At 35.5% G+C, this 25,875-nt stretch overlaps 1 protein-coding gene across 9 annotated transcripts in view; it reads right to left on the bottom strand.

The window, feature by feature from the left end:
• Window positions 1-341: 341 nt before the first annotated feature.
• Ppp2r2a (protein phosphatase 2 regulatory subunit Balpha) overlaps window positions 342-25,875 on the bottom strand; it is a 65,804-nt gene continuing 40,270 nt past the window's right edge. For all 9 annotated transcript variants that reach the window (XM_071610588.1, XM_071610591.1, XM_071610592.1 and 6 more), the window contains 7 exons: window positions 14,748-14,913; window positions 10,295-10,407; window positions 9,475-9,652; window positions 7,982-8,146; window positions 6,972-7,141; window positions 4,588-4,679; window positions 342-1,332 (listed from right to left, as the gene is read on the bottom strand). In XM_071610588.1, the coding sequence (XP_071466689.1) occupies window positions 1,053-1,332; window positions 4,588-4,679; window positions 6,972-7,141; window positions 7,982-8,146; window positions 9,475-9,652; window positions 10,295-10,407; window positions 14,748-14,913 (1,164 nt within the window). In that variant the 3' untranslated portion in view covers window positions 342-1,052. The remainder of the gene's footprint in view (window positions 1,333-4,587; window positions 4,680-6,971; window positions 7,142-7,981; window positions 8,147-9,474; window positions 9,653-10,294; window positions 10,408-14,747; window positions 14,914-25,875) is intronic.

Below are 25,875 nucleotides of genomic sequence, written 5' to 3'. Positions count from 1 at the left end.
ATAAAAAGTCTTTAAAAATGAAATTCTACAAATTTGGTTCTCATTTACAACAATTTCATTAACAGAAAATGGGTTAAGTATAGATACAATGTATCCAATACCCTCATAACTACAATAAAAAACACTAGTAGCATTTATAGATTGAAATCCTTAATACCAATATGTATTCAAACCATGTTCAAATAGAACACCTGTTCTTTCCCCATGTAGAAGAAAATGTTACAAATAATTAACAAAATACCAATGAAACAATGGAAACCCAATTTCATTTCACTGCGCCCAAGGGTATGACACAAAATACTGGCTTAAAGAGGTAGATTTAAAAGAAAAAGAAAACCAGATTCTCCATTCTTTGTCACTTTTATTCAGTAGTAGTTTTTTTTTTCCTTATTTTCAGTGCCAGACATGGCAAGGAGTGATTACAGCCAACTGTTATTAGAACATTTGTTCGCAACATATACCCCCTTTATCACTGACCCCAAACTGACTCATTTTGTGTGTGCTTTCGTTCTTTCTTAATATACCACCACCAAGACTGGGTGGAAGGAGCAAGGGTAAGAGAGATGAAGGGGGAGAGTCCAGGAGGCCAGAGAGGAGGAATGCTACAAGCCACAGTAAGAATGAGCTGTATTTAATTTAAAAAAGGGAGAAGGGGTGTACCCCACAAATGATACAGTAATGAGGATACACAAATCCCATAGCATGACTGAAGGCTTTCACTGTGTTTGACGTCATCACAATGGAAGGCATAAAAAGTGGAGTAACTCAATGTTGATACAGTCCAATCTAGTCCATTAGGCAAGATGGTGCAAGAAGTCATTTAAATTAAAAGTGCCCTACCCTTACCTAAATGGCTAGCAGGCATGGAGAACACTACAATGATAACCCACAGAGTTTTCTCCATGTAGCTATAAAAATGTGTTGTCGAATGGCACACTGTCAAACACTGGAAAGGGGTGCCACAATGGACTTCTCTCTTTTATAGGTACGAATGCTAGATTCAACTATCTCAACTAAGCAGGAAGTGGGCTCTTCCGCTAGGAATGCCAACCCTAATTCACTTTGTCTTGAAATATATACAGATTGTTTGTAGTAGCTACAGCAATGATATTTTCCTTGGGGTGCCAGGCCGTATGAAGGATTTTCTTATTGAAGTCTAGACTGTCAACACTTATTTCATCTTTCTTTCGCTTGCCGCTTGCACAGACTTTGCGTGGCTTCAAAACCGTGCGAGGCTTATTGTTTTCTCGTGATGCTTCTAGAGTTATATCTCGCTTTGTGTTCCTGTCGAACATTCTGAAGAAATTATTATAAGATCCAGTCATGACAACGCTGTGGAAGTAGAAGAGTCAGTCAAATAAATGAACAAAGGGCTGTGTATTTACTAAAATGGTTCTTGGTTAAACCTAACCCAGTACTCTACAGAAAGTAGCTACTTCAAGCAGAGTTGAATTAAGAGGCTGCTGGCAAAACTCAATCAATCATTGGAATAAGCCAGAAATATATGAGTTAACTTGGTTCTAACAAAACTATAACAAAGCTGACAGATTCTCAAGTAAAACTTCTCTTAGTACTGACCAATCCAGCCAGCCAGCTGCTGTTTTTTTTTTTTTTTTTTTTTTGTACTAGGAAATAAACCCAGAAGCACTTACTCACTGAGCCACATCCCCAACTCTTAAAAAATTTTTGTTAGTTCTTTTCAGATATACATGACAGTAAAGTGTATTTTGACATACACACATGCAGTATAACTAGGATCCCATTTTTACGGTTGTATATGATGTGGTGTTTCCCTGACTGTGTCTTCCTATATGAATATGGGAAATTATGTCCAATTCATTCTATTCTTTCTTATCTGCCCCATGCCCCACTACCTGCCAGTCTTTCATTAAGTTGCTTAGGGCCTCACTAAATTTCTGAGGCTGGCCATGAACTTGTAGTCCTCCTGCCTCAGCTTCCTGAGTAGCTGGGAGTCCACATGTGCCAGCACACCTGGTCTGGTCAGCTTCATAAAGGAATAACCATCATGGGATTTCTGAATTCTATTCTTCTCCCAAATGCGTACAAATAACTATTCATAAGAAACCAATGCTTATTTTATGATATAAATTATAAGCTATTTAACTTGTCTCAGTGTACTTCTAGTTCAGATAATATTTTATGAATGCTTATGATAAATTTGCTCTTGAGAATATCAAGTAGCATATGATATTTTTATCAATAGAAAATCATTTCAGAGATGGGGTTGTAGTTCAGTGGTTGAGCGCTTGCCTCGCATGTGTGAGGCACTGGGTTTGATCCTCAGTACCACATAAAAAAAATAAAAAAATAAAGATATTGTGTCCATCTACAACTTTGCTTGCCTAAGACACTCCCGCACTATACCTTTTTGGGATATTAGGGTCTCATAACTTTCCTGAGGCTGGCCACAAACTCACTATCCTTGTGCCTCAGACTTCTGAGCTGCTGGGATTAAAGATGGGCACCATCACCCCCAACATCAAGACACTTTCTTGTCACTTCTATTTGCTACCAATCACTGCTCAACATTCACCAAGTATTCTCAAAGGCAAAAATTCACAAGTGTGAAACCCTTAGTAGTTTGGAAATAAAGGTCCATTGCTTAAAAAAAAAAGGGGGGGGGGGACTACTACTCTAGTTCCACTATTATGTACTACCTCCTTCTCACAGGTTCAAATTATTACTGTAAGTGAAATGATAGGACACTAAGGATTTGTTCAAAGTTATACTTATCTCCTCCATATAGGGGACTATTATTACTATTATTATTATTGAGAACAATTTTAACCAATCTGAAGTTGGTGCCATGTCCCTGAAGATAATGAACTGTTATTGCTTTTAAATGATTTACGTAAATGAGACTGGTATCCCCATATTCTCTGAATTTGTGAAGTTTCAATGGATTAAAGACACTGAATCTTTGGCTATTTTTAATTTTAAAAGGAATCACCAGGCCAGCATTTTTGTGACATCCCTACCCAAAATGTATAACCTGAATTTAATCATGAGAAAACATCAGACAATCTTCAATTAAGAAACACTCAAATGAAGAACTGTTCAAGAACAAAGAATACAACTACATACGACAAATTTAACACAGGATCCTAGAATATGTGCTTTACCAGATTCTTTGCTAAAGGACATAACTGAGAAAACTTGTAGAAATGTAAAGAGATCTGTGGATTAGATGACAGTACTACATCAACATGAGTTTCTGCTTTACATGCCTGTACTGTCACTTTGTGGGAGCGTGTATGCCTTTAGGAAAGTCATTACACAAATTCAAAGGTAATGGACTTCGCATGTGGTGCTTATGTAAAACTGGTGCAAAATTAAAATGTGACAAATTAATGTGCACCCACTGCCCCCACTTCATGAGGAAACAGGTACATCATATCCTATTACATCAGTACCTTCTTTCTCTTCAAATCTGTCTATTCCCAACACGCCCTTTCCCGCTTTTCCTTTTTTCTGACTCCTCAGATTCAGTAGTGGCATTCCAAGTGTTTACTTATTCCTACCAACAGGATTCTCTGCTTAGTACGGCCAAACTAATATTGGAACTCATGCTAATATAAAAACCAGACAAAAGGTATTTGTTCCAAGTACTACTACCCTTGATAATACCTTATTATGAAACTTGAACCATATAAAGCTTCTATGATAAAACTACTATAAAATAAAATACCTCTACTTTAAATACAAGTTTTAGAAATTATGTTTTAATTGGAACACATTAAGTGATAATACAGAAGATTGAAAATAAGACTTATTTAAACTTTGGAAATAATGACATACATTTCGATGAAATAGCAGCTAACCTCCTGCTTCAAGCCCCCAAGTAGGCGGGACTACAGGTATGTACCACCTCAGCCAGTGAGAAAAGTGATTTATCTGGTTCATAAAGAAAAACACCTGAAGACATCCAAATAATAATTTAGATAAAACCATTTGTTGCAGATGTTTTGTTTCATATTACTAGTGAAATCAATACTTAATTTTTATCATAGTATTGCTATGTTACATCTAAAATTACTAAATTTACTTTAAATTTCCCTTGGTGGAAAATGAAGTAATCTATGTTAACTTAAAAAAAGTTGGTCAAGAGGGTTGGGGTGGTGGCTCAATGGCAGAGCACTTGCCTGGCATGTGTGAGGCCCTGGGTTTGATTCTCAGCACTATATATGAATAAATAAAACAAAGGTCCATTGACAACAAAAAATATTAAAAAAGAAAAAGTTGGTCATGCTGGGCACAGTAGCGCATGCCTGTAATCCCAGCGTCTTGGGAGGCCGAGGCAAGAGGATCATGAGTTCAAAAGCAGGCCTCAGCAAAGGCAAGGTATTAAGCAACTCAGTGAGACCCTGTCTCTAAATAAAACACAAAATAGGGCTGAAGATGTGACTCAGTGGTCAAGTGCCTGAGTTCAATACCTAGAACCGCCCTCCCAAAAAATTAGCCATCTTTTCTAGCTAATATGTCAATTATAATATGAGGTATGCAATGGCAAGTTTCTTTCTAATAAAATTCCTATTAGAATAAGAGATTCAAATTAAAATGAATTACCTGTCAGACCCATTCCAACAGCATTCAAATTTGTCAAATATGCAGTCATTTTCATACAGTGAACAGAGTTTACTTCTGAGGTATTCATGTACCTGGGGAAAAGACAAAATAGTTTACCTAAAGAGCCTATGCACTCAAATTAGGAAAATGAATTTAAAAGTCCCTATCTTTATTTTAAAAAAAAAGATACACACACCCCTAAACATCTTAAATCTCAGTACTCTTGGTAACAATAATAGCAGTGTTTTGAGAGTCTTTTACAAAATACAAACCGCCTTTTAGGGAAGCACATTTTCGTGTAGTACAACAGGGAAAAAAATCGCTCTGGCACGCCACATATATCCTGAAATGCCCGACTAAATCACTCAAGCCAGAAAATATTTGGAAACGGAAGAGACTAAGAAAAGAACACAAGAGCAATATGTGATCATCCCTACTTGGTTTTCAGTCCACTAACTGCTGATAAAACACTGCTTACTTCTTTTAAAATGCCATTTTCTGGGCATAGATTTAAACTTGGGCTTATATTTTTAAGTAAATGCATATGCTACGCACAGTGCAGTGAAGCCTTGGTTTGGTTATTAGATATGCATCATTTAAAATGTTGATGGTATCACTCCATATTACTTACACAATGTCAAAAGCTAATTAAAATGTATCTGTTTTTTAATTCCGTATTTACTGATATTTGAAAAAATATGGAAAATAAGAAGATTGAGAAACACAATACATTTCAATATTAACATTGCTAAATTAACAAAGAAAATGCCACAGTATTTGTTGTGATCAGAGGGAAAAAAGGAGACTTATTGACTATTCTTTTTACTGAAACAGAAGTAATAATAAAGTATACTCTAAATCAGAATTATGCTTTCCACAACCTAATCTTATTTTAATTGTCCATTTTACTTTTAGTACAGAGAACTTGCAACTTTTGTGGGTTTAGGATTGAACATGGGTAACTAATGTGAAAAAAAATGAAGATGAAAGTATCCCCCAATCACATATAACAGAGCGAATCAAGACTGTACAAATTCAAAAAAATTATGAATTTATATAGGCTATATGTGCATGAGGTGACACTAAATTATTAATCCAGTTTAGCATTGGCAGGAATTGGGAAATCAGGTAACACATCTGCTAGGTTACTGTGATTCAGCACATTTTACAATGCATGTAGTTTGTACAATGTTCCTCACCAAATGATTCAAGAGTATGAAGCTAAGGTCCAAATGAATAATTCTCAATGGGAATGGGGAGATGCTAAGGTTAACCAGGAGATACATTAACCTTTGCAGTTACACAAACATAAAGAATTAACAAAAGCACATACATACATATTCTTACTTCTTCTTGGGTACTGAATCCAAGGGCACTTTACCACTGAGCTACAATCTCAGCCTATTTTATATTTTGAGACAGGGTTTTGCTAGGTGGCCTAGGCCGTCCTGTAATCTTCCTGCCTCAGCCTCAGACATGGCTGGGGTTATAGGGTGCCACAATGCTAGCACCCAAATGTATTTTGAAAACAAAGCAGTACTTCACATCTTTGCTTCTGTTTCAATGTAGTGTTTTACTTTGAAATTTCCAAGAGAAATTTCACTGAGAATCTTGAGTGGTTTATATGTCTGTGAAAGGATACTTAGTCTGAGAAATTCTGTTCTTTGATTTTTATTGGGACTGTGTAACATAAAGGGATCATTTATAACCTGTGTATTCCTAGGCAGCATTAAGTGTCTTCTACACTATTATAGTCCAGGGCATAACAGGTTTCTGTTGGCCTCTGCCCCATGCTGGGCTGTGCGCTTCATTTCTTATCTCTGGTGGAGGGCAGATGAGTAAAGGGTAGTGGCTGGCTGCCTAGAAGAGAATCCTGAACTGATACTCCTTAATAAGCAATTCCTAAGCCATCTTTTTAGCTTTCAAGCCCCTTTCCTTTAGGTCAAAGACAATACTTCCAGCCCACAAGACACTTGAGTCACACAACTAGGCACACCAAACTGAAGCTCTCATTCAACCACTCCACATGTTCCCCAGCCGCAGCTTGTACAACCCTATCAGGACTATACTGCCCAGACCTTAATAAAGAATGCAGCTTCCTTCCCACATTATATATACATACATCTCAGCACACAAAGTTGACAATATTGAACCAAACAGATAATAAAACCACAATTCAGGGGCATTGGAAACGCTCAGTATATAAACACACACACACACTCTTAACATGAGGAAAAGCAACATATCCATGGGTCTCTGAATGGAAAATCTAATGGTTAACACACACACAGTACATTCGGATTATCACATAGTAAAAAATCCTACTCTATGAACACTTCCAAGTAAATAAGGTAGATGCTCATTGAAAGAAAAAACTCAAATACCTGGTATGTTTCCACGGGCCTGTTTTCCATATTTAAATCCCAAATTTTGACCGACAAATAGTCTCTAGTCATCATATAGCGACCACTATGGCTGAATTTTACATCAGAAATAGAAGAGATGATTTCAGAAAAAAATGACCTGTTACTGGGGTCTTCAGGTTCTTCAAACACTAAAAAGCCAAAAATGAGAGGGGGGGGAGGGAGGGAGGGAGAGGGGGAGAGAAGGAGAGAGGGAGAGAGGGGGAGAGAGAGAAGTGCAATATGAACAATATTCTGACTTAAACAAAAAATTTTCTGAACAACCATTCATAAACATTCTAAGAATGAAGTAAAAAAATCACAAGCTAATAAAAAACTGACGATTCTTTATCAGATGATTTTTTTTCCTCTCTGGCTTTAATATGAACGTAATTCCCCTAAAAGTTTAAGAAAATGACATACATGATTGAGGGGATTGTTATTAACTAGGGATTGAACCCAGGGGCTCTTTACCACTAAGTTATATTTCTAGCCCTTTTATTGCTGGGATTACAGGCATGTGTCTGACAAAAATGACCTGATATTGAAAGTTGAAGATACAAAAGTGTATGCTTCCAAAGTCATATGGCTAATTTAGTAGAACCAGACCCACCTGAGACTGGGACTTCAGTGTACCAGACTGGTATATTCTACAAAATACCTGACTCTACCTATATCATCAAGGTGAAAAACATGCCATCCTCACCCATCCAAATTTATACCAGGATTTTTCTAGTGGCTATGTAAAATTATTTTCATAATAGCCTGTTAGGAATTCCTGAGTTTTAACAACATTGAATTACAGGATAAGAATATTGCAACTCCTAATTTTTTTTTAAAAACCAAACTATGCTTTTGCATATTAAGGAACAACCTGTGTAATACCTTATGGTGTCAGGCAGGTTACCAGAGTACAGGAGGCTCTGGACACATATGACTGAGGTGAGTTCCAAACACATTAACTGCTATTAAGAAAGATAAAATAAACTTACGTTTAGAATGCCTATCACAGAGGGCAGATGCCCTCATGTCACATAACCGAATAGTTCCTTTACTGCTGCTGTACACAAATGTGTTACAGCTATTTGGATGGAATTCTGCTGCTGTGATCACTTCTGTGAGCTCTTCCATATTGGCAGGCTTGATATCCACAATATCTAGATAGGATTTTATTAAGGAATTTTCACTTGAAAAAAAACAGGCAAATATAATTCTGCACATCTCAAATCTAAAATGAATTCATAAACCTAACAGTAAGTATTAAGTCCGAATTGCAGCCTACTCTTTTGTGAGTATAGATCCCAGAAGTATTAGAACTTTTAATGCTAAAAACCAAATAGCTCTCAGGAACAACAGAAAAATTTTAGATTGTAGGAGTCTTCCCAATTATGATACAAATGCCAGAAATCCTAAAGGAAAGACCAAGAAATTTGTCTTCACAACTATTAGAGAAAACCAAAGCACACACCTCAAGAGGGTAAAAAAGGGATATTATTTCTCAATCAACTCAATACAAAAAAAGTACTTTAAATTAAAATATGTGTACATGTAAATCTAGGGGGAAAAATGGAAAAGAATAAAAAAAAAAAATACAAATACAAGTGACTGAATATAAAAAGATGCCTGAATCAACTCATAAAAAAAAAAAGAAAAAGCCTCTTTTTAAAAAATATTTATTTTTAGCTATAACAATATTTTTATTTTTATGTGGTGCTAAGGATGGAGCCCAGTGCCTCGTGCATGGTAGGCGAGCACTCTACCTCTGAGCCAAATCCCAACCTGACAAAAGACTTTTTCTCACTAACTAGACTGGTAAAGACACAGAAAAATAGGCTCTTATATACTATTGATAGAGTATGAATTATGATAAAGATTTTTTAATTTTTGAAACAATAAGCTATTTGAAAAATACATAGACAACTACCACTGATCAAGGTTTTAAAAAAGAAATACATTTCTATATTTATATCTATATTATATGAATGTGCACAGGTATATAGGTTGATATATCACATACATATATACAGGAAAATTTCAGGAGGTTGGTATAAAGAGCAAAAATGGGGTTTGAATAACTTCTTTTGACATTATATCATCTTTCATCATAACATACATGAATTTCCTTTTCCAACACTAATGAAAATATTTTTATAATTAAAATTTCAAATATAATACTCAATAATTTTTTCAACCAAAAACTCAATTATTAAAAAACCAAATTCCTATTTTCATACATACAAATCTCTTAAAATTCCATGAATCAATTTTGAAATCGATTCATCAAGCCATTTATCTTTATCAAGTAACTTTTCCCCTGTGTTATCACTTAAATACATGGAAAAAATAAGATGCCACCTTTTAAAATATCTTTTAAAATAAAAGATATTTTAAAAAGATATCAAATATATGAAAGAATAAGATGAATTTAATATGGGCATAATATGCTTTCTTTACCAAATACCAAAAACCAAAACAAAGTGGATACTAAAACTTCTGTCTGTAATTTCCAGATGCCAAAGATTAATCCGCAAATCATCAGCAGATAAATAAGTTTCATAATCACTATTTATAGAAATTGAGTTGATGTGGTATGTATGAGCATTGGCAAATATTCTTCGCGGACTAGCCTCGACCATTAGATCCATGGGTCTAAAGACTGGCACCTGTCAATAAGACATGAAAAAAAAACCCAGAATTTACAGTAAGTTCATTAAGCAGTGAAAGTTGAGAACACTTCATTATTTTAGTTTGTGAGAACATAAAATAGCATAATATCACAGACTTAAAAAGCAACTGATGCTGATCTTTTCAATTTGAAATGGGAATAAAAAAGAAAACAATGTGGACAATTTGCTGCCTTTGTTCCAACCATTTACTTGAAAGATACTAAATATTTGTGGTTCAAATTAATGAGGTAAAAAAAGAAATTAAATCAAAGCACTTAGTATTTTTTAAGTTACAACTAAAGTATATACTCCCTTTGCACTTTTTTGATCTCTGAAGAAAGACGAATCTTCAAATTTAATCTTGTAATAACGGACATTCCAACTATGAAAAAGAGCAGTGGTACAGTATAAAACATGCTCTTGTGTTTTAGTCCTAATTCTGACCAGGCTACAAGAAGACCTCTGTTTAGTTCAGTTTCTATCTTTAAATGAGAGTAACTCAATGTCTTACCTTGTTACAGAACTGCTGGTGGGGGCTGAGAATTGCAATTGCAGTTATTCCTATTCTGTTCAGAATCTAGGCTATACATGGTATGAACATAAAATCCTATCCATCTGAATCATTTTTTAAGTACTTACTCGTAGTGTAGTAACTGTAGTAGGATCTCTATACCTTCCATCTTCCTCTTTCAAGTTATAGCCTTCTGGTCTTTTATCCCTTTCACTGATTTTCCATAATTTTATTGTTTTATCTGAGGAGAGAATAACAAATGTCCTCAAAAATAAATAATACTAATAAAGAAGTTTAAGAGATAACTTTACATTTCACCTATAAAAATTCTAATTATCATGTAAAAAAATACACAAAACTTACAAATTTATATATTAATGGCAATCATACAAATTCCATGTGCTATTCAAGTCAAGCCACAGCCAGATCTCAATCCTTTAAAGAATTAAAACTACATGGTAGTGGCTGGGGGCTGTAACTCAGTGGTAGCGCACTTGCCTCACAGGTGTGAGGCCCTGGGTTGGATCCTCAGCACCACATAAAACATAGGTATACAAATATGCTCAGTATCTAACTCAAAAAAGTTAAAGAGAGTGAATGATAAACTTCCTTCACATTGCTTATTATTTACAACTGGAATGGCAAGGCATCTCTCCCTCAGTCCACTCTCTAAGCATATGTTATCAAAGATCCACAGATTCCTTCATAGCCCTGGATGCCTCCATTTAAATATGTCTTTCCCCTGTATCAGGGATTCCTAAGTGTGAAACAGCTCCCCAAAACAAAAACAAAAAAAATTGATTGAATGAAAGCATATGCCCCAATTCCTTCAAGACAAAATTTCTGAATAAACTTTACACAGTTATCTTGTCCCCTCTCCCCTTCCCCTGACCCAGGACACAAGACTGAACTCAAGGCCTTGTGCATATCAAAGAAGTGCTCAGCCACTGAGCTTAATCCCCAACCCCTAAAAATAAACTTTTACTTTGGATTTCAGTTTAGACTTAAAAAAATGTTGCAAAGACAGGAGTGTACCCTTCCCCCAGATTGCTCTGATGCCAGCATCTTATGCAACTTTGATAGGGTTGTCAAAACTAGGCTTCCCTAACACACAAGCACACCACCCCCCCTGCCACACTCTATTCTTTGGAAGTGAGTCATTAGGTTCAGTTCACACTTAGAGCAATTTTATAAAAGCAATGCAAAAACAATTTCTAGAGAGAGATACCAGTGAATCTCTAGCCTGGTAATCTTCATTTCCTTTGTTTAAAAGAGTGTTTGTTCCTGTAGATGCTCTTCTCAAAAACAAAACAAAACAACAACTAATTATAGTAACCTATAATCTATTCCTTCTAAATTCTATGTAATCCTGTTTATAATTCTCTTGCAGCTAAGTTCTATGTGTTTCCTATGTACTATTTAGTGTGTATATTTATATAATTTTTAACATGTAACTGTTTTTTAAAAGTTATATATGAACACAATATTTTTATTTTGTTAACTTATTTTTATGTGATCTGAGAATTGAAACCAGTGCCTCACATGTGAGAGGCAAGCACTCTGCCACTGAGCCGCAACCCCAGCCATATTTATATAATTTAGACAGAAGTACTGCCTAAATTCTATATTCTGGGACAAATAAATATCTGAAATCACTGATAATAAAGATGACAACCCTGTTATCCATCGCTACAGCTGTCTTGTGGCCTGTTTAAATTCATTATCTTTAATGACAATCCAGATTTTCAAAAATTACAATATACTTTATCAAACATTTAGAAGAGATGAAATTAGTTTATGTTCCTTGCAGTATTACGGGGGGGGGGGGGGGACCACCCTAAAAACAAACTACCTAAAGACTTGAAAGATTATGTAAGATCTTTCAAGGAGAGGATTTTTAGATTCTCAATGAGATCTGCTCCTTCCATAACCTCCACTCAAATTTCCTAAAACTGCCAAATAATTAAAAATTCTAGAAGCCCAAAGTCCCTGGGGTCCATCTGCCAAACACAGAGTCAGAGCAGAGAAACATGCCACCAAGCCCTCCTTTGTGGGAATGCAGCTTTTGTCTAAAACTCAAAAACTTAAAAGCTTTGAGAACAACCTACTTCTGAGTGCAATTCGTTAATATTTGTATATTTAAGACTCATGGCCAACAGGCTGATCAGATGTTTTTAAAATATGGAGGCATTAAAAAGGAATCAGAGAAGCTAGGTATGGTAGCATACACCTGTAAACCCAGGGGCTCAGAAGGCTAGGGGAAGAGGGTTGCAGGTTCAAAGCTGCCTCACCAACTTAGTGAGGCTGTAAGCCCTGTCACAAAATAAAAAAATAAAAAGGGCTGGGGATATGATTCAGTGGTTAAGGGCAGCTGGATTCAATCCCGGGTGTGTCCCTCCACACACACACACACACACACACCAGAGAAAGGCGAAAGATTTAAAAAAAAAAAAAAAAAAGAATCAAAAACATTTGAATTTTAAGTGAGTTCACTATATCCCATAGTAGTAGTTCTGAACTTATTTTTATGACTATAAAGACCCCTTACACTGGGGTACAGGGGGTATTATGCTAATTCTCACAGAGAAAAACCACACAAAATAAAGATCTCACTCAGATTTATCAGATGTTATTTCTCCTGACCTGCATTTTTGTCCTTTTAAATAAACCTTTCAGATGTAGCTTAAGTCCTACTCCTTCCTCTATCCTTTCTGCATCCTATCACCCAGGCACAACAGCTTAGAAAATGCCCATGCCAAGTTTATCCTCCCACCTTGGATCCTATTTTTTAAGTACTACTTTTAGCACACCCACAAACAAAATAATGCATTCTCAATTTATTTGTGTTTTATTTAGAATTCATCAAGACAAAAATTTACAATGTACTCACTGTATAGTGCCTTCAGATAATTTGTAACACTAGTCAAAAACTTTGCAAGTTTAAATTTACGTACTAAATCTATTTGGGAAATACTGTTAATAAAAACTACAGAGTCATACACTGTTGATCCAGCCACTGGAATTTCTAGCGGCCTCTCTCGCCACTGAGTTTTTATAACATTTAGGGTCTAGAAAGGCTCATCTGGTGATTATGTTTCCAGAGGAGCACAACAAAGGCTCTACAGAACACATGTAGACATAAAAAGAAGTGAAGGATAGTTAAAATTTAATCCACATGAGTTGAAAAGGCATTTGCTTCCAAATAACACAGAAGAAGGAAGAAGTAATGACAACTGCTGAAACTGGGAGACAGGCATGTGGGCTTCATTATACTATTCTCTCTACTTCAGTCTACACTTAAAACTTTCTTTTGTAAAAAATAAAATGATATAGTCTATAAGAAATGAGCTGCCAAAAATTATTATGAATATTCGAATACTTGATGACCGTAATTGCTATTTTACTTTTCAAAGTAGGATCCTGCATTATTTCACATCAATGAAAATGAGTCTTAGAATAATTTACTTTACCATATAAATTAAAACAAAAAAAATTAGAAGCCAACACGTAACAGAAGTAAATGTACTACTTCCACCTATGATGCCGTGAGTTAAAGGCTTTAGTTACTTTATTTTCAGTGAGAGGACAATGCAGTTTACGTGAAAAGAGGGGGAGGCAGAAGATACAGATTCAACAGGCTGATATAGAGATCTGATAAGAAAAACGGTTCCCTAAGAGGAGGTAAAATGGCATCAGGAGTTGCAATATTTTGTTGACCACATTTCTAAGATTTCAGTATAAAAGGGCTATGAGGCATAAACTGGATGAAGGGGCATTCAATGTCGTCTAGCATGTTATCACAGAAGCCATTTGAGTTTATACTCTGCAAATGCTGAGGTCTAGGTGCTAGAATTTCTCCTATTAATAGCAAGGGGGGCTGAGAAAATGAGATGTTTCTCCCAACCCTTGTTCCAGTCTCAAAAAAAGATTTAAAATTTAAAATCTAAAATTCTATATACTTGCTATCTGGTTTCTGAAATATCTCCTCAAATCACTGTAATGATTCTCGGGTAAGCCAACAGTGATTTATAGGGAAAAAAAATACAAAGGAACAAAAGGAAATTTTCCAATACTTAACTTGTCATAAAGGGCTTCAAATTATAGAGTCAACTCTAACCAGCATATAATAGAACTTAGGTACACTTAGAAAGAAGGAGGAAAGGGAATTAACATACTCCTTATGTAAGCAAAGTTATTAAATTTAATACAATAATACTATAATACAGACATTACCGTCTCTAGTTTACTGATGAGGAAAATTCAACTGAGTATTAGTAACTTGCACAAAGCTACGAAGTTGAACAGTGACAAAAATAGCACCAACCTAACCCAATGGTGAAGCAGCTTGTTCTTTTCACTACAAATAGGACATGCATTAAATAACTGGTACTCGAGAATCTAAAAATTGAGAGAGAGAGAGAGGGAGGGAGGGAGGGAGGGAGAGGGAGGTAGAGAGAAGTAGAGAGAAGTTTCTTAATGTCTCTTCACAGAGAACTCTTATTATGAGCCCTCTTGGAAAAGGTGAGCAGCCCTGTGGGACAGATTCGAGCAGTAGGCATTGAAGAGGACATGTGCACTTACCATTGGTAGACAATAAAAACTGAGCAGCATTTTTCTGGGGTAACCACCTAATTTTGTTGATCTTTTCTTCTATTTCTAAACTTTTCAAGTAGTCAAATTCTGGTTCATGGCTCTGGAAGGTGCTGTAAACATTATATTCTCCTCTGCTATGAGACTGTATTTTGTTCTAAAATGAAAACAAAAATATTTGGATCATTGTTGATTAATATTTCAAAATAATATGTAATCAATTTCAACACATCCTGCAAATCCTGGATAGTCCATTAGTTATCTTTATCTTAAATACAATTATATTCTGTTTTCTTCATTTAAAGGTCGTTAAGGAATAAATAAGAAAGCTTTGAGGGGGGGGGCTAAAGCTCAATAAATAAGCTTCATTCAATGGGCAAGGAGTGGATTAATCGAATTACTAATTTACAATTACACATCACATAGTTTGGAGTCATACTGATAAAAACAACAATCCTGAACATTTATAATTATGAAGTTTATCGAAAAACCAGATTTTTTTTTTTTAAAGCTTGCTCAGAAAAAGCTGGCTGAGGCTATACTTTGTCTACCTTAGGGAGTCAATTCCCACCTGTTATTTAATGTTTTTTCCCTTATCCTTTCTGATGCCTGTCTTTTGATTATTTCACTGCTGAAAAGACTTAAAAGTTCTCAGAAATGCAATGACCTCATTACATTTATGTGAAAAGAGGGGGAGGCAGAAGACACAGATTCAACAGGCTATCCCAAGACCACTGTTACACAGAACATGGCTACTGATTAAATATACATTCAGCATTAGCCAGCAACATCCTTCCCATTCCACCAACAAGTGCTTACCCTTAAACTACCCTTCTTATCTTCTTATAAGCCTTATACATACTGATGATTTATTTCATTTAGTATCAGCTTGAAAAAATATAATTTAAATTGTTGGATAAAGGTACTACTTGTAAACTTTTTCAGTTAACACTTAATACCTCAGTAAAAAATGAGAATTATAATAATATTTACAATTTCATCTTCTGACTACATAATTAAATAGCCGATCAAAAAAAATTGTTCAAAAAAAGAACCAATGGAAAAACAGTTTAAAACAAAGAATAATTGGTTATTACTGATGGACAACTATTTTAAATAAACATAAGTTATCAAGTGAATTTTTTAAGCTCACTCATCAGCATTTGCCTATTATGTCTGAGGCCCTGGGTTCTATCCCCAGCACCACCAAAAAAAAAAAAAAAAAAAAAGGAAGAAGAAGAAGAAATCCTATTATTAGTCTCCATATCAAAAGAAAACCTTTATTAGATTAAGTTTCAGGTTATTTTTTCCCCCAATAACTTGATGATCTGGATTGCTCATTCATGGACACGATTATACTGGAGTCCTTGGATAACAGTATCAATTATTAGGGAGTAGGTTTGCTGACATTAATACAAAGCATACCACAGAACTTAAACCACCTTGGAGATTTTCAGGGAGTAATAAAAATCATATTCAGAGCTTTGGTCTCATTACCATAAATATATACACTTCAGAAGAAATGCCGTAAATTTTACACCTAACATTACTAACCCAGTCTCACAAGATTTTTCATTATATACCAAAAAACTGCAATATATAAAGTAGCAATTCAATTTTTTATATATTCTGTTTTGAACTTTGTCTTTTCATTAAACACTTGTCTAAGGGACTACAGTCTATAGTACCATGTTTACTAAGACCTAGGTGGGACAGAGATTTAACACAGAATCCCCACCTTCAAATAACTTTAAGTTAAACTTGAGTCAAAAGCAAAAACTGATCAAGGTCCATACAACTCAGGTCACCAATGTAAAGAGCAAGGGCGAAACATACAATATATTTTTGGAGTAAAGAAAGAACAATGTATGAAAATATGTTCAGAAACAAAAGAAGAAAATCCTTCTGAAAACTCAAGAACAGCGGCATGGGTCGAAACAAAATTTCAAGGAGTTTGGCAACTGCCATGGACTGCAAGAAGCACGATCTATTCACAACAGGAAACAAAAATACATCACAAATACATCACACAAGGAGAAAATTATGTCTAAAAAAGTTGAAAGATGTCAGTCACATATTAGCCTCTCCTCTCCTGAAACACCACTAAGTTACAGAAGAATTCCTAACGACATGCTCATAGGACAAAGACTAACAGCAGAGATGACAGGAGCAGTAACAGAAAACAAACAGATGCCCGAGTGGCGATGTACAGCAGACTGGGAAAGCTGAGCCCTCAGCCAGCATAGGACTTTCCTACAACTTGGCCAGGGGGCGTTTAGATTATAATGATCAGGACAGCACTGTTCTCTGCATGAATCAAGTACGGCAAGTGAATGTGAAGAAAAAATCTTGTGTGTTCAACATTGTGCCACTTAAAAAAGACGTCACCCAAAATCAAAGAAGTTTTCTGAATTTTGTTTAAGAAACATAAACTCTTACATCACAGAGGGTCATGACACTTTTTGGTGGTAAAGTGGATTACTTGGGATTGATCCCTGGGGTGCTTTACCACTGAGCTACATCCCCAGCCTTTTTTATTTTTTATTTTGAGACTAAGTTGCTGAGGGCCTCCCTAAGTTGTCGAGGCTGGCCATGAACTTGTGATCATCCTGTCCCAGGCTCCCAGGTTGCTAGGATTACAGTCATGTGCCACTGTGCCCAGCCCAGTCCTATTTACTTTGAGACAATCTAGATATTTGTTATATGAAAAAGTACTAGTGTTCTGTGTATTTTTCTAAGTATGTTTAGTTAATGATGTTAAAAATACACCACATACACAGTGTAGCCACTATGGAAAACACTATGCACCCACTATACAGAGGTTCCTTAAAACAAAACAAAACAACAGAACTACCACAGGGCAATATCTTTCATGTATAAGACGTCTTTAAAAACCCTTAGGAAAACTATTAACACTTCTCTTAAAAGATGCCAAAGGTCATAAACAGAGAATTCACATAAAAATGGTTAGCAGATATGCACATATGACTACATTAGTAATCAAAACTAAGTAATAATGCCCTCTTCCCCTTTCTTGTGATGCTGGGAATGTGAACCCCTGGCCTCACCTGTGGTAAGCAAGTGCTCTAACACTGAACCTTTTTCATTTATTTTGAGACAGGGTCTTGCTAAATTGCACAGGCTGGCCTCTGACTTGGTTCCTCCTGCCTCAGCCTCCCAAGTAGGTGGAATTAGAGGCGTGCACCACTATGTCTTGTTGTTTCTTCCCCTTAAACTGACAAAAAAACGTAAAACATGATAATGACTACTATTGTAGTGCTGGAAGAATGAACAAAAATCATATACTAGAAGTACATGCTTACATAACTTTTCTGGAGGACATTATTCCAAAGTTTACTTATTTAAATTTTTTTTAAGAGAGAGAGAGAATTTTTAATATTTATTTTTTAGTTTTTGGCGGACACAACATCTTTGTATGTGGTGCTGAGGATCGAACCTGGGCCACACGCATGCCAGGTGAGCACACTACCGCTTAAGCCACATCCCCAGCCCCCCAAAATTTATTAATATTAAACGCTTTCAAAAATTAGTAATTTTATGTCATAGTGTGATCTACTGAAAAAAAAAAACATGTGTAAAGATGTATGAATAATGATGCAATAAAGACCCAAATGTCCAGAAGATCAAGTAAATTCTACGATACTATAATCAATTAAATCCATACTGCAGATCAATGGCTCACCATTTTAATCTCTGTGAAGTGCTTCCTTCTGTCTTCTGCCAACCCCCAACATGCTTATCAAACCCTGTCCCTGAAGTTACAAAAACAGAAAGTGTTCCTCCCAAGTACACACTTTGTTGTATTCAAGGTTCCAACAAAAGAAGCCATATATCAATCTGAGAAAACATGAACTTTTTTTGGTGGGGGGGCAGGTGGAGAAGTAGGAGGAATTGAACTCAGGGGCACTCGAGCACTGAGCCACATCCCCAGCCCTATTGTGTATTTTATTTAGAGACAGGGTCTCACTGAGTTGTTTAGTGCCTCGCCACTGCTGAGGCTGGCTTTGAACTCACAATTCTCCTGCCTCAGCCTCCCGAGCCTCTGGGATTACACGCCCAGCAACAAAAACTAAAACTAAAACTAAAAATTTTGAGTTGTGAAATATAATTAAATTTGAAAAAATTTCCCTGAGAAAAATCAGCCTTTTTCACACACAAAGGTCTTTATTCATCTAAAGGAATGATTTAGGTTTTTTATTCTTGAAGAAAAAAAACAATAACTAAAGGGGGAAAGAGGCAGTCTCAAAATTTTTGGTTGAAGTATCAATTTTTTAATTCCCTAAAAGGCATTTACTGACTATGGAAGAGGTCATTCATAATAGCAACTATAGGCTGAGTACAACAGGTTGAGTATCCTTATCTGAAATGCTTGGGGAACCAGAAATGTTTCAAATTTCACATTTGGGTATATACAAAATAAAATATCTTGGGGTTAGGATTCATGTCTAAACACAAAATTTGTTTCATATATACCTTATACATGGAGTTTAAGATAACTGTGCCAGGCAAGCGCTCTACCACTGAGCCACAACCCCAGCCCTGTGTGCATTTTTTTAGTATGAAATACCACATGAGGTTGGGTGTGAAATTTTCTGCTTGTGGTATTGTGTTGGTGCTCAAAAAGTTTTAGATTTTACAGCATGTTAGATTTATCATTTTAAGATTAGGGATGCTCAACCTATATTTTAAAGTCTGAGGATTAAATCTCTTTCTCATTAGATATAACTATTAAAGATTTTTCTGTGATTTATAATTAGTCTCATTACCAAATAGAAGGTGCCCCCCATTTTATAACCAGCATCTAGCAGTGTGAATATTTATCTCAAGTTATAGAGAATTAACTTTTATTTACTTATCTAGCATTACCTAACTTAGAAGCATTACCTAACTTTTTAAAGTCTCAAATTTATAACAAAATCAGGACATAGATAGCAAGCATAAATATGTTTTCTTATTTTGTTGTATAAATTAGATTTATAGACCTTGCAGAGGGTCTGGCACACAAATTGTTACTGCTTCCCAGTCAAAGTAGACAAAGCTATGGGCTGAGAATAAGGACATGTGGGGCTCTGGTATCAAAGTTAAGTAATTGTGTTGCCTGAACTAATTTTTTTTTTTTTTTTTTTACTGGTAAAAGGAGACTGCATTCCAGAGTTCTGCACTTTGGGTTCATGGATGAACCAACCCTCAAAGATCCATAGAATGAAACTAGGGATTTCGTCAATGTGGTAGAGGTGGGGGTAAATTTTCATATTCATATTGCTAAAATCCAACATTTCCTCTGGTTATGGCTGTAGGCAACAAATCACAGTATTAAAGTGTTCTAAAATATTTTTGAACTTTTTTTGTAGTTGTAGATGGACAGAATACCTTTACTTTGTTTATTTTTAATGTGGTGCTAGGGATCAAGCCAGTACCTCATACATGCTAGGCAAGTGCTCTGCCACTGAGCTATAGCCCCAGCCCCTTTTTAAAAGATTGATAAGTAAATTTCAAGATGGCTTCCTATATAATCTCATGTATTTTATGTGATTAGAAGTTCACAAAATTTACCAGGCTCTCCAAAGAATCCACAGAAAGGTTAAGAACTTTTGCAAAAATTAAAACTACCCTGAGATTTAATCTCACTACAGTCAGATGGTGATTATCAAGAATACAGGTAACAATAAATGTTGGCAAGGATGTGGGGGAAAAGGTACACTCATACATTGCTGGTGGTACTGCAAATTGGTGCAACCACTCTGGAAAGCAATATGGAGATTCCTCAGAAAACTTGGAACAGAACCACCATTTGACCCAGTTATCCCACTCCTCTGCATATACCCAAAGGACTTAAAATCGGCAAACTACAGTGACGCAACCACATCAATGTTTAATTCACCATAGCTAAGCTATGAAACCAACCTAGGTGTCCTTCAATAGATGAATGGGTATAGAAAATGTGGTACATATACAGTGGAATATTATTCAGCCATAAAAAAGAATGAAATTATGGCATTTGTCAGTAAATGGATGGAACTAAAGGCAATCATGCTAAGTGAAATAAGCCAATCCCAAAAAACCAAAGGCTGAATGTTCTCTCTGATAGATGGATGCTAACACACAATTGCAGGGGTAGTGGCAATAGGAAAGACAGTAGAATGAATCGGATGTAACTTTTCGATGTTCATATATGAATACACAACCAGTGGTAACTCCACACATCATGTACAACCACAAGAATGGGAAGTTACACTCCACGTATGTATGTCAAAATACATTCTACTGTCATGCATAACTAAAAAGAATAAAAAATATTAAATGGGGGGGAAAATCTCTGCAAAACCCTATAAATTCCAGCTTTTAAATTCTGTAAAATGTGCCATATACATATAAAATTCAAAGCAGGCAAAACAAATTCATAGCTTGATTTGGGAGGAGAGGGTATGGGGGATACAGAGGGCAAAAGGCAACTTCTGGAGTGCCGGTAATATCCCACTTCTTGATTCATGGGAGAGTTACTCAAGTATGTTTTATTAACAATCATGAATTACACACTTAGGATTTTGTGCACTTTTTAAAAAAATGTTATGCTCCATTCTTTTTTTTTAACTTAAATCATAAATTTATTTGAATAATCATGCTCATTTTTTTTTCAAATAATTTTATTTTATTTTTTTTTTCAAATTTATTCATTCATTTATTTTGGCTTCATTTAAAAGCCCTATTTCTTCTTCACTAGTACATATTAGTTATACAGAATATTCGGTTTCACTGTAACATTTTTGAATCCAATTACCCTTGCTTGCCCTCCCCCTTTTTTTTTTTTAATTTTTTATTGTTGGTTGTTCAAAACATTACAAATTTCTTGATATGTCATATTTCACACTTTGATTCAAGTGGGTTATGAACTCCCATTTTTACCCCATATACAAATTGCAGAATTACATCAGTTACACATCCATTGATTTACATATTGCCATACTAGTGTCTGTTGTGTTCTGCTGCCTTTCCTATCCTCTACTATCCCCCCTCCCCTCCCCTCCCCTCTTCTCTCTCTACCCCCTCTACTGTCATTCATTTCTCCCCCTTGTATTATTTTTCCCTTTCCCCTCACTTCCTCTTGTATGCTCCATTCTTAAGAAAGCTGTTTTGAAGTATTTTAAATATAAGCATCAAGATGCATTTTGGAACTTTTTTCATTATCTTGGTACTGTAATGCAGACAATTTTAACCTTTTCTATTAGGTGACATTTTCAAAAGGCTTTTACAAAAGCTGAAGTGATGAAGTTACATAACTGCACCAAATTCTGATTTTGCAATTTGGAGGAGGAGTGTGGGAATCTGCATTTTAAATACATGCCCCAGATATTCTATTGTTTTACGTTCTGAAAAACATGGCCTTGGCTGATGGATGAATGAAAAATAAAGATGGTCAAAATCTTGTAGCTGGAAAAATAACCTTATTTTGTAGATAGGAACTCTGATTTGAAACAAAGTGTAAGGGCGTTTTCTTTAGTTTCTCATGTATTCTCTCTACAATATTCCTGAAAAATTAGGGGATCTATCTCTTGTGAATTTATTCCTACATACAAAATAAATCAATCTCTTTTTCTTCATGAAGCCTTAATCATCAAAGCTCTATTTGTATTCTCTTCCCTTTAGCCTAGATCTCTCCAATCATTCTTCACGGACCTTGCTACATCTGCTATTCTGATTGACACATAGGAAAAACCATGCTAAGTGAATACTGCCACATTATCTGAAAGCAGATTTTGTTCTTACACTTATCTAACATCAAACTAAGTCAACATCTTTTGTATAAATGATACTGGATTTTGCTAAACTGCATGTTGACTCATTCTAAGCTTTCCAAATTATTTAGAAAGGATGTCAGCATATTAATAATACTTGTTATCTTTTGTAATGAACAACATGCTTTCTTTTTCTTTTTTTTGTACTGGGGATTAAATTCAGGGGCATTCAACCACTGATCCACATCTCCAGCTATATTTAGTATTTTATTTAGAGACAGCGTCACACTGAGTTGCTTAGTACCTCACTTTTGCTGAGGCTGGCTTTGAACTTGTGATCCTCATGCCTCAGACTCCCAAGCCACTGGATTACACATGTGTGACACCACACCCATTTGAACATGCTTTCTTAAGGGTACTTCGTTATCCTGTTAGGCAATTTTGGAAATGTCCCAAAAGATAACAAAAGAGCATAGCCAGGCACAGTGGCACATGCCTATAATTCCAGCTATTCATGAAGCTGAGGCAGAATTGTAACTTAAAGGTCAGCGTGGGCAACTTAACACTGTCTCAAAATAAGGTGAAAAAGTCTGGGGATATATGTAGTTCAATGGCAGCGTGTTTGCAGTGTTTGCCCAGCATTGCAAAACAGAACAAAAACATAATAAAGAGAGAAGAAAATTCAAGAAAGTTACCAGCACTCCTAGAAAACAGGAATCAAAGATCTTACATGAATCAAAAAGAATATAAAAAGAAACCCAAAAAGGAACTTTACCCACCTAGACTTTCTCCTCAAGCCCAACTCTCGCCCTACGCTTATCTTACCAGGAGTATTAGAAAGTTTCCAAGAAAATGGAAAGTCTGAGTAAACCAGAGTCAGCAGGAAACCAAGTTCTTCAACAACTGCTCATTACCTAATCTGAACACCCAAATAAACCACAAAAAAAAATCACTAAAAACTAAAGTACATATTTTACAGCTCTTCAAGTGTCTAAAAATTGCATTAATATTTACATTAACAAAAAGGAAATATTCCATCATCTCCTTTTTTTTTTTTGTCAAAAGCTATCATAAATGGTAAAGATAAATAAAAAAGATAGTCACCCATTTCAGCACATGCTCCAACTACACTGGCTTATTTATCACATTTTTGGACTTACTGATCACATGATGGCTGTGACTACCTCAGGGAAAGCTCTCTGGCTTTGTGCCTCCATTTCCTCACATACCCTGTTCTACAACAGAGAATCTGTGTAATGCATTTATTATTTATAAAAATACTATTAAATGGCAGTCAAAATATTAAGCAATTATCAGTCTGAAATATACTTGAACTGAATGAAGAGCCACTAAATAACTACTCAGTTTCTTCACATTTTGGTTTGGGGACAGATGTACAGGCAGTAGTAGCAGGACACAGATGGACACTCAATAGGATGACATGGAAGGAGACCTGCTATTTCTGAAGGATGAAACAAATCAGAAAAGATGGGTTAAAAGATGTTGAAATCGGATGTGCCAAGTTTTCTGCTAGAATGTATGACCTCTTCTTAAGTAAGGGCACTAAAAAGAGTGGTGAAGATATTTTGGTTTTTGGTCCCCAGTAAAGTCAAGTTTATCAAGGAATCTTATCACAGGTAAAAGGATAAAGTCACAATGATCAAACACCATTGTATTATATCATTACCAGACACTAAGAAATACCCACTGGTCAGGTGGCAGCTACACTGGAGTGTAACATTAACAGCTAATCTAGGGCTGGGGTCATGGCTCAGCGGTAGAACAATCCCCTAACATGTGGGAGGCCCTGGGTTCTATCCTCAGCACCACATATAAATAAAGTTATTTAAAAAAAAAAAAATTCAAGACTTTTTAAAAAAATAGCTAATCTAAAAATTAGAGACCCAAATTCTAATCCCAGAGCTGTGTCACTAAACTAAATAATATAACTTTGTTATATAACTATTCCTGAGATTGAGCTAAAGAATAGGAAGATCATCTGTAAGTTTCTTTCCACTTTTCAAGCTACCACTATTTTACAGATATATACATGTGAATTCGTAAAATTCTGCCTAACAATTAGAGGCAAAGTGTGTAAAGTCCACACAATTATAACCAATGGCATTCTATAGACAACAGCGTATTAGAAGCTCTTGGATGTATTAAGACATGGCTTTAAAATGTGGAAAATTAATTAGGTAAAAATGCATTAAATCAATTACTAACAAGATTAAGTTTCGGGGGGAAATCCAACCATTACCATCATTGTTATTTAATCTATCACTAAAAAATATATTTGTGTTAATTAATTTTAAAAATATATGCTACTTAACTGAGGTTCTACACAATGATTTTACTTAATTTTTTGCAGTGCTGGAGATGGATATTGGAGCCATACTAAGATTAGGCAAGTGCTCTACCAATGAACTACCCCAGCACCACCTATTTTGAATTATTAAAAAAGATTAAGGATGACAGATACACATAAAGGAAGCCTAATTTTTCTTACCAGTGACTCTTCCCCCAAAGTAAATCATTCTGCTCATTTCTTCTTAAAAGAGTATGTATTTGAAATATTAGCATTTTAGAATCTTCAGTGGGATTTCAGTAAAGAATCACAGAAAATGATTATTCTTTCTTTTTTTTGGGGGGGGGGGTCAGAGGAGGTACTGGGGATAGAATCAGGGGTGCTTTACCACTGAGCTACATCTCCAATCCTTTTTATTTTGAGACAGGTCTCACTAAATTGCTAAGACAGACCTTAAACCTACAATTCTCCTACTTTAGCCTCCGGAGTTGCTAGGATGTGTGCCACCACTCCCAGCAGAAATTATTATTTTTTCAATATAAAATTTTGGGCCGTATTTTCTAACATAAGTAAAACTGAGCAACTTCAGTAACATGTTGCATCTTTAATTTCAAACTAATATAATATAATTGACAATCTTTAGGAAAACACTGAACTATTATTTTGATTACACCTATTGAACCCATTATTAAAGAAAAATTTGACACATTTTCCTTAAATTCTAGCCATTTTTTTTCACATCTGGTTTGACTTTAACACACTTCCACCTACTGAAAGTGAAAATGACTTCATTCTCAAGTTAATTTTTAATCCAGACAGCTTATATTTTAAAATAACAAAGCGAAACAACCCAACGAAAATAAAGACTCTCTCTGAAATCCTCAGAATGTAAAACCTGTGTATTATCCTTTGAGATTAACCAAAGGTAAGCAAAATTAATTTATAAAAGCTTTTCTCTAAGCTCCTTTCTTTAAAACAAAGGCTAACTGTAGAGAGCTATTAACACATTCAATGGACTGGGGTTGTAGCTCAGTGGTAGGTCACTTGCCTTGCATGC

The sequence above is a fragment of the Marmota flaviventris genome, chromosome 3, assembly GCF_047511675.1.
Source record: "Marmota flaviventris isolate mMarFla1 chromosome 3, mMarFla1.hap1, whole genome shotgun sequence".
Lineage (NCBI taxonomy): Eukaryota > Metazoa > Chordata > Mammalia > Rodentia > Sciuridae > Marmota > Marmota flaviventris.
Note: the sequence above shows the minus strand (reverse complement) of the source record. Positions and strands in the feature narration are given on the sequence as shown.